The sequence below is a fragment of the Ips typographus genome, linkage group LG16, assembly GCF_016097725.1.
Source record: "Ips typographus isolate SLU linkage group LG16, UJ_Ityp_2.0, whole genome shotgun sequence".
Taxonomy (NCBI): Eukaryota; Metazoa; Arthropoda; class Insecta; order Coleoptera; family Curculionidae; genus Ips; species Ips typographus.
Window position 1 is genome coordinate 3,200,209 of NC_138437.1, and position 13,784 is coordinate 3,213,992.

The window sequence follows — 13,784 nt, forward strand, 5'->3', positions numbered from 1 at the left end:
CTAGAAACCAAAATATTATTGGCCAACATTTAAGGTTTGGAGATTTTACCCTCCCATCCAACTCGTGGATTGGATAAAATTGGCGATTCGAATAGAGACGCATCCCCATTTCTACAGTTTAAGGCGGGGCTTCTAAAGGGTAATCTTCCACCCTGTCAGAGGTTTCATTCGCACCCTGGCTATTGTTAAATTCGTTTCGAGCCCTTTCCGCGATCCAGAGTGTGTTTAATTTGTATGTAGTTGCGGTATTTTCGGAAGCGACCGTGTTGTAAAGACATAACAAAATGAGTGTTAACAGTAATCAAGTAACGGTTTTGCCAATCAAAAAAGAGATTATTCCTAAACCCAGTCAGGTAACTACTAAAAACCGAATTTTAATCTAAAAAATCTATAATTTTTCAATGAATGTTGCAGTTTGTCTGGAAGTCAAACCCCCAAAATGATATTAACTCATTTAGTTTCAGGTGTCCACGGTGGTACTGTATGGAGTTCCTATAGTGTCACTCATAATAGAAAATCAGGAAAGGTTGTGCTTGGCGCAAATTTCCAATACCTTACTGAAACAGTTCAGTTACAATGAGATACATAATCGAAGAGTTGCATTAGGTAAGTACACATTAATCAAATTGTCTATTTTGCTACCAAGTTACACCCTGTATATTTGTTGTTTCTTACATTTGGCTGTTAACCAATCAAGACTGTTTTGACTAACTTTCGCACTATTTCAATTAATTCATAATAAATTATAAGAATATTAAGTTATTTAAAATACTCACATTTACCATTTTGCAGTTTCATTTAATTTAACTTCAACTTTCATGGTGAATGTTGTTTCGTAACATCAGCCAAGTGAATTAAGTGAGCTACTTAGCACCTTCTCCAGTGTGTTTTTATTTCTCCAAGTCACTGTTCTTCAATGTCCAATACGCTGAAGATGATGTTAACTTCTAATCTAAAGTTGTTAACATCATCTTCAACGTTTTGGAAGTTTTCAATGACAAAACACTCTGATGAAGATGCTAAGTAACTTAAATGTATTTCACTTAATTCATTTGGTTCAAAGTACAAAACAACATTTACCATCAAAGATAAAACTTCAATTAGAAAGAGGGAGTAAAATACAATTAAAGTACATTAAAGTTAACAAAATGGTAAATGTGAGTCATTTAAGTAAATTAATATTCTTTTTAACTAATTTCAAATTTTTTATTACCAGATTATTATGATAATTTATAGGTAATTTTACTTCTAAGTGGAGTAAAAGTCTGTATTCTAACAGTGGAGGTTTAGGAATACCATTGGGGGGAAAAACTCTAAATTGTATTTTACACAATTAATAATTTCCATTTATGAAGTAGGTTGTGACTTTTTTCACTCCACTGGTAATTTTACTTCTATACATTCTTACACAACCCTTTAATGAGTTTTTATTCGTTTTTCCACAAAAGTTAAACATTGCCAACTTTAACTCTTCCCTGTGCCTTTTAATAACATTGTCCATTATTTAGAAAGTTAGACATGAATTTCTTGAGTAGAAGACGATGATGTTTTAAAAAACACAATGTCGCTTATTTCAAAACACTTTATAATTAACCAAAATGTTGATTGACACCATTTCTCGGATGACTTTTTACCCCCATTTACACCGTCATATTTTAAACCGAGATTAATTTAAATTTAAATGTGACAGAACGAATGAAAAAATCACAGTCTGAACTACGCTTAAACTAAGCTTGTCTTAAGTACAACGGTGCAACAACCCTTTAGTAAATTTAACAAAAACATTAAAACATACAATACCAATAATCATATGTTTAACAAACCTGATTTATTAACCGTTTTCTGGTTACGAGTAGTAAAAATACTGATTTATGACTTTAGATAAGATTTACGTATTTCTATGACGTTTAATTATTTAACTGTCCTCAGCTTATGTCATATCGACGTAATCGAAACAATCCTAGTTTTCTATCGCCATTTTCAATTTTTGGATTGTTTAGAAGTATTTTAAAAACCTAAGGAAGGAAAAAAGAAAATACTACTATCATACCAAACTAAATCGTATAAAGCCTTGCAGGGCAATATTTAACATTTGGCAAGAAAAATGCTTAAAAAGCATAGCACAATTACTAAACCAGATTTGAATTTTTTATATTTTTTTCACTTTTCTACAATTAACCCATGTTGTATCCTATACAGTGACGAAGATCCATATCATAAAATTTGCTCACCCTGTACTCAAAGTCATCTTGGTTAGTTTTGTTTTTATAGACAAGCTAATCATAAATTCTATTTTTCAAGCCTTGGATTTAAAAAAATGAATTATTAATTATCCACATTGATTTGACTGAATTAACAAAAAATCACCGCAATCTTTTCCTAAAACTTATCGTAAACTAAACGAATTTGTTATTTATACATTTTTCTTAAGCTTATTTCCCAAACGTCTACTTGCACCTTCGAGAATAATTTAAGTCATATAAGCCATCTTCAAAGAGTGTGTTACATCCTTCATATTTCCGGGTATGATTGTCATTATAAACTTTGTAATTCAAACAACATCAAAGAAAGTGCCAATTTGTGTTTAACACGTATCACGGTCGCAATTACATTTTGATAATAACTTGAACATGTGGGAGAAACGGACTTACAAATTAAAAACTGCAGTATTTGGTATTGTTACGAGTAAGAATATGAATTGCAGTAATCAACCCAATAGAAAATATAAACTTGGTCATGGGGTTAATGTTTTTGAAATACACGAACAAATGACAGATGGTAGAAACTATCCCACTATTAATATGCCTGTTTCTATACATTGCTGATAAGAATTTTATCATTACTAGCAAGTCATACATTCAATCGAAACTTTTAGCCATTTATTTATTGATATCTTAGTTACCAATCAATTTAAAAGTAACATATTTCATAGCTAATTAACGTTTTTCAATATCTAGTCCATTTATGCTCAAACTTAACACTTACAGAGCAGCTAATGAAAATTTACCTGAATATCATATGATTTTCACAAATGGTAAAGTAAAATACACTGGTGCACTTGGATTACTTGCAATTATATTTGAAAAAACGAAACAGAAAATACTGTTGAAAATTAATTGTTTAAAAACGGATTTCTAAATGAAAGACATCAAATATCTAACTAGAACAAATTTTCCCAAAGCATTTTGGCAGCTCCGAACATGGGCAGAACTGTTTTTATTTAAGAATGTGATAAATCTTAAGTTAGTTAACATTAATCCATCCCTTAAATGATAAATTTTAAATCTTAGGATTCAGTAGGTTAACCTTACTCACCTTCACTTAACTGCAAAAATCTTATAAGTGAGCATTAAAGGAATGCTGGGGATATCAACAGTCAATTAGGTGAGAAACCTTTTTGGTTATATTTTTTCACTACATATTTTATAATTTAAATTAATTAAAGGGAATTGGTGAGGGTAGTTGTCAAATATAATATTTTTTCCTGAAAAATCAACTTTGTAGATCTTTAAGATTTATTATTATTATTATTATTATTATTATTATTAAAACTACAGTACAATTTGATAAATGTGAGTATATACAATTTGCGCCCTACCTAGAAGATTCTTCATTTTGATTTAACCTTAAACAATGGTTGATATCCTACAAAGTCTCAACAAAAAAAGTTTCATGTGAACTTAATCAAAAACAAAGTATGTACAAACTGTAGATATTCATTATAACAGAGACTTCTCTTGAATATAACCTATTTTTGATTATTTTCAGGCATAACCTGCGTACAGTGCACTCCTGTTCAACTTGAAATCCTTCGACGAGCAGGAGCAATGCCAGTTTCATCACGCAGATGTGGAATGATCACAAGAAGAGAAGCAGAACGATTGTGCAAAAGCTTTCTTGGTGATAACGACCCCCCAAGGCTTCCCGACGATTTTGCGTTTGCAGTTTTTCACGAATGTGCTTGGGGTTGTCGAGGATCGTTTCTACCATCGAGATACAATTCATCAAGAGCTAAATGCATCAAGTGCACGATTTGTGGCTTGTTTTTCTCCCCTAACAAATTCATCTTTCACTCTCATCGTTTAACCAGCAACGATAAGTACGTCCAGCCTGATGCTGCTAACTTTAATTCTTGGAGGAGACACATGAAACTAAGTGGAAATCCTCCTGAAGAAATTGTACATGCTTGGGAAGATGTTAAAGCAATGTTTAATGGCGGGACGCGTAAAAGGCTTTTATCTTCTTCGGTCTCTTCACACAGTATGAAGCAAAGTGCTGTGAAACACCAGAGCCAACCAGTTATACCATCACCAAGATTGGGGCATTGCCAGGACCTCGCTTTGCCATTATCACGTGTTGCAATGGATTTGATATACCACAAGCCCCTTACATTTTCTTCGTACACTTCACTTCCGTGGTTGAAACGCAATCCTATTATTTTCCCTCAAGAAAATCCTTTGTACCCTTTGGAGAAGACGTATCAGTCGGCGTTCAAACCAGTTCAACCTGTAGTGGAAAATAGCCGGTCACAAGCATCTGAAGATAGTGACCATGAAGTTGATATTGAGACTACTGATGATAATGCTGAACCCACATCCAGTTGGGACATGAAGGAAGTTAAGGTAAGTTTTTTAATTTCATACAATTTAACTGCATTTTGTAATTAGGGGGAGTTGCGAAAGTAATTAAGAAAACTTTCAGCCTGACTGAGGATTAAAAGACAACCTTTCTTATCAAGGGGCTATCTAAATGTCACGTAACAATAAAATACTATAAACACAGTATGTCCTATGCAGGCTTTGTGTTTTTATAAATGACGGCACTAATACGTGACGAAGCTCTATCCTCAAGGGAGTAGTCCGAATTGATTCTATTATACGAGTCCCCCTCGTGCCGAAAATAATAGTACAGATATGAGTGAATTTTATTGCTCATACCAAACCTTCATTAAAAAGAGCATTAACGAGGGATTACCAGTAATTGGTATCGGTTTAAATCTTCGGCAAGTGGGTCCTTATTATACTTTTCTTCTAATGTTGTCTTAATCCTGAAAGTGCGACCGCAAGAAAAGTAGCTTTACAGATAATTTAGTTACAGGATTTCAAACCATTAGAGAACTAAAAAAACTTCAAACATATAATCAGTATTCCAGGATTATACAGGGTTTGAATTATATTCACTCTATAATTAAAAAACCGTTCCGATTCTCAATGAATTTTACAACTCTCTTGTGGCTAAAGTCATTTGTGAGACCGTTTACATTTAAAACGTGGCTAATTTTGGGGAATCTAAATTAAAAAGTTTTTTGATAGTAGTGGAGGGTGGGCCACAGTGAGACAAAAAGATGTCATTAATTTTTATTTTATAGTCAACTTTGACAAATGAAAAACTGAACACTGCTAATAACACATATTGCAAAGGTACTCCCACAGCCGCATTTAAAATCAGTCGTAAAAGAACACAGAGAAAAAAATGTTTCAATATGGCCACAATGAAACAACAAAATCTAGTTCAAATTTGTAGGGTGACTGAAGTCTTTTTGTATTTCCCAAGCAAGTGGGTGGAGATAGGATCATCTGTATGCGGTCTACTGAAAACACAAAGTGACGCTCATGTTTTATACTTTTTCTCATATAGCTAAGTTTTATATCATTTCCATGATCTTCTTTTTTAGTAACTTGTCCTATATAAAATACTTCACTATCACGAAATCACCAATTATGGGTTCTCTATATAACTGCTCAAACCAAGACCCAGTGTCTGTGGCCATCGTATATCCTCATCCGAATCTGCTACAAACCTTGAAGCTGCAACTTCGTCTTCTCCTTTTTACGTAAAAGTAAGCTTTTCTTTAAGAAAATTTTGCGTTGTTTTTTTGCCTCAAAGATTCTTTTTTCAGGGCTCTCTGTTGCAATGCAGCTTCGTTCTTTGATATGTGGCTTTTTAGACTTTCTTATACCCGGTTTGGAATACCTTTTAAACTTTTCTAGAGAAATAAACAGATTGCCAGATATAATTTCGGAATTAGTAGTATGGATAACATTGGACGTTGACGATTTGCCCATATTAGGTTGAGTTAATTCTCTTGGTGAAACTTCTTAAATGGAGATTTATGCACTCGTTTTATTTTTTAAAACAGTTTTGAGGGAATATTTCTCTTAAATGACCTTCTAGGGCAAAAGTGCCCTGATGCAATCTTGTAGAGAATATACCTACAACTTTCCTTTATTACACTTTTTTGAACTTAAATGGAGGTCTCCGAAATTCTCACTGCGGCTTCAGGTCCTGTATGTTCGGTTTTCATCCCTCCATCAGTTGAAAAGTCACGGTCGGTTACGTAGCTGGTTAGGAAATCATATTCCAAAAATACATTACGGTCAAACAGAAATAGACCTGTTCTCTTTACATATCTGAAGAGTGCCGATACTTATGATGATATTGTAAAGTAGCTTCTTTAAGTGAAACTTTACGTTCATTTATATCACCTTTCAAAACTGCTTCCACAGCCTGTTTCATTGAGTTTTCTGAAAACGTCCCCTTATCAGTCTTTCATCTTTGACCCCTTGACATCGTTCTACCTAAAAGGAGATCAATTGAACGTTGAACAATTGATATGCAATAAATATTCAGTAAGTAAGTTATGTCTCATTGGGGCCCATAAATTTAGTTTCATCTTGGCTCAAAGCTTGGCTTAAATAAAAAATTTATTAAAACAAAGCAAATTCCACTATACCATAGTATATCTAATTGATTATACTAATTAACAGAGAAGAACTACTCTCTTCTTGACATTCTATGTCCTGTCAATTTAAAACCAAAAACACATTTTGTGTACCATATGTTGTAATGTATCGATATCCATGAATTAACGCGTAACAAACCTAGTAAACCCTCTCGATAACTGTTAGGTTTCTCGCTTCCTTTGCAGTTGGCATTGTGCAAACGTACTCAATTATATGGTGAGTGTATAACTAGAGGCGTAAAATTAGGCAATTCAACAGGCACTCCTATTTAAGCTTCTCTTTTATGGGTGGGTTTACCCCGAACGAATTTCAAATGTGCCAACGTTCAATTACAAAATATTCCCTCTATTGAATTTTGTTTGATATGATTCAATTTAATTTATACTTTGTATGTTTTTTCTTGGATTGAGGAAATCAGTGTTTTGTGTAAATTTTATTCACTGTTGTTGTTAAAGTTTTGTTGTAAAAATCCACCCCGTTTTTACGTCATTAAAAATATTAAATTTGCACCCTTGTGTCCAATAATACTGTGTAAACAGTGCCCTTCGAGTTTTTCATGGGTTGGAAATGAAGTGTTTACCTGGGAGACTTCTCTCCATAAGTTTTTAATTTATATTATAATTGCCTGTTAAAAGTATTTTTTGTTTATGTGTTGTCAATAACAACACAATAACAATTACAAGTAGTTTATTTGCAGAAAAATTGTACTTTTGAGGAACAAGCTGAAAAATGTAAATTTTAGGAAGCTGTTTTTAAGAGAGTATTAGAAACCTTTTGATGCCTAATACTGATGAAAATACTATAACATTATCTAAATTATCTGAAAATAACTTCACTGTCTAAGATAGGTATGAAATACTTAGAACTGACTGAATATGACGTTTACACAAACTAACCAGCATTACAAACTTAAACATTCAAAATACCACTTTTTCAACTTGATGTACATGAATTACCTTGATTATTGACATTAAATAAATCATGGAATCTCTTGAAGGTATATTTATATAAATCTCCTAATGATACATATTTTTGGATTTGAAAAAAGGTAACAAACTAAAAATTCTCATTACATTTTAACTCCAAAAACTTCAAAGTTTCTTAGGGCCTAAGATAAAATTTCCATCAATTTGATAGCTAAAAACTAGTTTAAAATATTTCAAAACAGCAAAACTCTCTAAATGCAGAACAGTCTTTTCCTGTTTCTTAGATTCCAAATATCTTAAAATTGCCAAATATCTACAAGGCATTCCAAAAATTAATAGTTTTTGCTAAATGCTCAATGATTAAATTCCGGTTTAATGGGGACAAATTTTTAATTTCTAGTAGCTAATGTAATTATAAAGTTGTTTTTACATGTTTTGTGTTACAATTGTTATTTAATGTACAGGGTTGGTCCGACTTTTAGACACTTTATTTTTGCAGTTACAAAAAAACATCCTGTATATTTTATAATTAGTTGATAGATCTTTTTATTCTGATTGCAAAAATGTATAATATGTTGATATTTAGTTTAGCTGTATTCGAGTAAAAATTGTAATTTTATCGTTTTTCGAAATCGCAGTTGGCATGAATAACATAGTTACATTTGACGTCGCGATGACGTAATTTGACAGTTGGTGGTTAATATACTGTTTTGTTAAATTACGTCATCGTGACGTCAAATATCCCTTTATTATTCATGAGAAACAATAAATTTACAATTCTTACATACCATAACTTGAAAACATATTATATATTTTTGGAACTAGAAGAAAAAGATCTATCAGCTAGTCATAAAATATACAGGGTGTTCTTTCAAATTTTTATCAACTCTGTATTTTTTTACCGTTGCCGTTATTATTTAATTAATACTATTTTAGCACTTTTTTGCTTTAAACGACCATAAACAAGTTCAACCAAGCGTAACTCGGTTATTTGAAAAAATATCAATTATGCATATAAAGGGAAGTTGTAGGGAATTTCATTCTCTACAAGATTGTATTAAGATACTTTTTCTCTAAAGAGCCTCTTAGGGAGATATTCCCTAAAAACTGTCAGAGCACATTAAAGTTCTTTAAACGACCCTAAATAAGTTCAACTTAATTCGGTTACTTGGCAAAATATCGAAAAAATTTAAAAATGGCAAGTTGTAGAAAATTTCATTCTCTACAAAGTGTGGTCCCTTTTTTTGCTTTGTCAAGTTCTTTAGTAAATTATTCTGGATTTATATGTTCTGTGTACTGTGTCCCTACAATTCTTTGAACTTTTTGGGTTGAGGAGTTTTCAAAAGAATCATAAAAAAAAATTATTTACTATCAACTTATGATTAGAAAGTGACTAAACTCTTTCAGAATTAATTCTAGCGAAATTGACTATCGGGCAAAAACAAACTGTAAAGGGTTGAAATGATCTCATTAACATTGCATAGAGCTGTTCCAACTTATGTAAATATAAAAACATAATGAAGCTGTTCCAAGGAAATTAAAGTCGACTTCGTAATGAATGCAATTCAACAAAGAGAGAAAATCTGACAATAGATTAATTACTGTTTCTATAGCGTGTTGAATATTTAAAATATCCGAAAGGAATACACACAATGCCAGTACCTACGGCATACAGCCCGTGAATATTTAAGATCTGATAGGGAGGATGGACAAAAATATTTGAAACGTTTTCCCCCTGCTTGTCTGCTGTTCTGCGAACAGTTAAACAAAGTATAATTCCACTCTTATATACACTGAATATACATTGTCATCCCTAAAGGGTTTTGAAAGTTGCTTTGTTGCACATTGATTTTGCTCTACAAATTTGGATTAAGAACAACAAACAAAAACTAAAATAGCACATCGTCAAGATTTTGAGAAGTGAAATCACAAGGAAAAAAGGGGCTGGGTTTTATGAAATTTTGGGTCATTATTTTAAAAGCAAATGACGCCGAACGAAGGTTTAAGTTGTTCCAAAATGACCCTGTTATCTTGTAACTGTACGTGCCTTGTTTTGCGATATAAAAAAAAGCAATCATGTACAAAATCAGCGCTCGGTATCGACTGTTTGTATGTTTCCATTGGGACACATTCGTCGGCAGTTGAGTGTCTGCCAGGCTGAACTCCCTCATGGATAAGAACTCATTTAACTTGGAATGTGTATTTATTTTATTATCGTTTCTATTAATGGAATGTTTCCGACTTTTTACAATCCAGTTTCAATTTATACACTTCGAAAGTTTAGATATACTACGTTGATTTACAATGTTAGAACTTTAATACACACACGCTAAAAATGAGTTAAATTAAGTAAGTAGTAGTTAGTATTAGTAATCCCAAATATTTTGCAAGTGTTTCTTACCCGTATACTGTAAAGGGTGTCTGGTAAGTGTCTAGGGGATGTCGAAATAACCCAATAAAGTATGCTATTTTGACATCCCCTACACGTTTCCGAAATTATATACTTACCGGACACTCTGTATAAAATGATGTCACTAGGAAATCCACTATTTAGCTTAAATAAGTATCATTTAAAAACGTTTGTAGAAAGATTCTCTCCTATCTTTCACCTTAACTTAGTGACAAGTCAGTAAGGCCAATTTAGGTTGAAAAAGATCAATTAAACAAAGCTATTTTCTACAAGTATAGCGAATTATGACAAACAAAATTTATCCATAATCCCAAGACTGTTACTCAAAGAAAGTAATTGAATCACAATTACCAATTACTTTAAAATGTATTAATGTAATTTCAATAGTAGTTGACTATACTGAGTCGCTGACTACATTTCTAAGCAAATATCTCCTTTTTGAAGCCCTTAAGGACAAAATGTCTCTCTAAGGTTTTGGTAGAGAATTAGGTACAATTTTTGTCTTTAAACTTTTGCGGAATTCTGTCAAGAAAAAGAAAATAACTCTCTTTTGACGACCTTAAGGGCAAAATGTCCCTCTTAGGTTAGGTTAGGTTACAAATTTTGTCTCTTAACATTTCCTTGAATTTTGCCATGTGGTTGAGTTACGGAGGATAGAAGTTCCTTAAGTAACTTCTTTCTAGTAAACTTTCCTAAGCGAATTTCTCCTTTCTGAGGCCCTTAAGGACAAAATGAATTAGACTAGCTACAATTTTACCCTTTTTTTCTAAATTTTGTCAGGCGAAACATGACAGTAGGGTCGAAATTAGCTTGTGGTAAGAATCTCTTCTCTCTGTCACCCAAACAAGTCAGTAAGGCCGAATTTAACTTGAAAAAGATCACTGAAACAAAGGGAATTTTTAGAAAAATAACGAATAATGTTTATACAAAATTTATCCATAATGATATCAAACCTTTTGTGCTTGAAATGTTTAATTAACTATCGGTTCAATTAGGTGAATGTTATATATCAATATCATTAATAAATTTTGTATTTACTTGAACAACTCCCTTTTAGATTCACATTTGGGTTATAGTAACATTCTTTTGGATGTTTTTGATGCAAATTACGTTTTTTTAACTAAACATACAATTAAGGAGACTGGGAATTAAGCCTGATTTAACGGACTTAGTTAACAAGAAGGTACATACCGCTTATGTAAATTTTAATTCAAAATCACGTAGTAAAAGTCGGCGAGTGATTTTCTACAGGGGCTGAAGCTTATAACAATTCCCCGAAGCGATTTAGTAGAGTAATTTAAAAAACTGCCTCTCCTATTGTTCTGAAATGTCACATTAAATTAAGCGTTTTACCCAAACAACCAGAAGCAAAACGACTCGGCCTTTCCTTCTTGCCGAGTCGTTTGACTAAATTACCCAAGGAAAAGTATTTTCCATGTCAATTGTTACCTTTACTAATATGTTGCCGCTCAAATAATATTTTATTTTATTATTCACATCAACATATTAAAAAAGTCTATAAATATCCACATGCAAACATAGGTGCGCACGTTTTTAGCAAATTATGGGACTTGTCTTAGGGTTGTTAATTTAGTTAACAGCGATTATCTTTGTCTTGCACTTAACTTTCAATTTAATTCGGTCACTCACTTCCCCTAGTCTTTATCAACGGGGACTTGGCATAAGTTAAATAACCCAGTATTTTTAGAGTAACGCCTTGTGTCAAAGAGATATTTGCTTTTAATCTTATTGAAAGGTTCGTTAAACATACACACGTAAGTATTGAATTACATTTGATTAAAAAGACCAACACATTAATCGACTTCAAAAGGGTGGCAGTTTACACAATGTTTTATATTCCAGCTACCACTTTTACAGTTTACTCCACGTTAATTGCGTTTTTTTTTTCTGTTTATTCAATAAGGTTTTCCGTAAATTACATTTTATACAATACTTTCTATTATTAAGAGTTGCCATACCTACAGAAGTTAGAATAGATTTTAATCAGGCATTGATTAGTAAAGTTGACGAGTTATGTTGGAGTTTCGAGTTAATTATTATAAATAATAAATAGCACAGAGAAGAATAATGCCATTTAAAGCTTACGTGATTTACCGAATGTATTATTTATTTAATAGTGGGAGTTGTTCAAATAAATAACAATGGTAGGCAATTATGTTTTACATATAAATAAATCAATACTTTGACAACTGTAGAATTTATGTAATATATTTTTAAAGGTGAAAGACTCTTCCAGTAGTCCCCAAACCAACGTTACTAACCCAAGGGAAGAGTCACCCACACTAAGCCATAAACTCTGGAATATCTCCCGGTTATCTATGGATGAGACAGATAGAAGCCTTTTGTATCGTCAAGATTTTCATAGACAACTGTTGATGAGTGCAAGTGGTAAATAAACACATCATGATTATGATAACCCCAGCTCAACTAACATTTATTCCAGAAGACCCTAATCTGCTCCTTAGAAGACCTCTTGGAATGGGGTTGGGGCTAAAGGCCCTTCCAGAATATAGTTCATCACCAACTGGTTCGACCTATCCGGAACCTGACAACAAAGTGACGTAGTTTATCACTTGTAAACCGTTATTATGTATATTGAAGTAATATTCAGTATAGATATAGATAAAGAGGCGTTGTGGAGATCAAACTTGACTTATATAGTGTATAGAAATACTTAATAAATTATCATAATAGGACACAGTGCAATTTGTGATAGTATTTAATATAAATTAAAAACTATGTATGTATTTGTTTTTAGGAATTTGAAGTTTTAAATACTTTTTAATTATTTAAGTGAGGTGAGCTTTTTATGTTTTATCAGCACTTTTATATGTAGAGCGCACATATTAGACACAATTTGTAAATGAAGTCAAGTAATCGTTCTTCGTAAATATATTTTAGGATCATAATGCTTCTTCTCATAACAACCGAAATAGAAATTGTACATAATATAATGCATATGGCTTGTGTATATAATATAATCATTACATGTAGGTATATGTAAGTAATAAGCGGATGATTTATATTAAAATTAATTACACTCATCCATTTGGCTAAAGTATATCAGTTCAATCAATTTCTATGTGTTTTCTTTAAAGATGGATAAATCAATTCAAAACCATACAGTACTAAAAAATACAAGTTTTGCGAAAAATTAAAAACAGAGTGCGCCTAAATATGAAGTAAATACATTATTTTTGGGATTGTTGTTTTTGAATTGATCGTACTCCTTAGTTTTGACCTGGTTTTTATTAGTGAGGGTATTTTTAACACATTTTAGGCAACGAGCAGTAGATATGCATACAAATAAGGGTTGTATTAATCGTTCCTTCAAGAAAATCTTAAGGACTACTTAGCAAAAGAATCCTTGAGGCATTTTTTTTTTATTTATTATTGCATTTTTTAAAGAAGTAATGATTAAAGAGAACATTTGCTTGGCAGCATAGCATAAACAAACAAAAGAAAAAATAGTGAGATCAAATGAGGACTAATCAAGAAGATTTTTCGTATAAGGTTGGAACCATTCAGAAGTGGTATGTATTAATAAATTGATTCTGTTATTCAAAAAACAAACAAAAAAGTAGTTTATCATTCATTTAAACTACCTCTATGGTATGTAACTTTACCAGGTGAACTCCAGCCGTACCATAATATTGCAAATTTATTAGCAGTTGCAGTGTGCAC

General features: G+C 32.1%; 1 protein-coding gene across 1 annotated transcript; it reads left to right on the forward strand.

The window, feature by feature from the left end:
• The first annotated feature begins 284 nt into the window (after positions 1-284).
• On the forward strand, positions 285-13,176 carry fuss (SKI family transcriptional corepressor fussel). The gene is made up of 5 exons (XM_081993983.1): positions 285-353; positions 465-606; positions 3,769-4,622; positions 12,320-12,488; positions 12,544-13,176. The coding sequence occupies exons 1-5, from the start codon at positions 285-287 to the stop codon at positions 12,663-12,665; spliced, it is 1,356 nt and encodes a 451-aa protein (XP_081850109.1). The 3' UTR covers positions 12,666-13,176.
• The last annotated feature ends 608 nt before the right edge of the window (positions 13,177-13,784 follow it).

Coding starts and splice junctions, on each gene's coding strand:
- fuss (XM_081993983.1), top strand. CDS start 285: ATGAGTGTTAACAGTAATCAAGTAACGGTTTTGCCAATCAAAAAAGAG. Junction 354..464: donor TTATTCCTAAACCCAGTCAG/GTAACTACTAAA, acceptor ATTTAGTTTCAG/GTGTCCACGGTGGTACTGTA. Junction 4,623..12,319: donor GGGACATGAAGGAAGTTAAG/GTAAGTTTTTTA, acceptor ATATTTTTAAAG/GTGAAAGACTCTTCCAGTAG.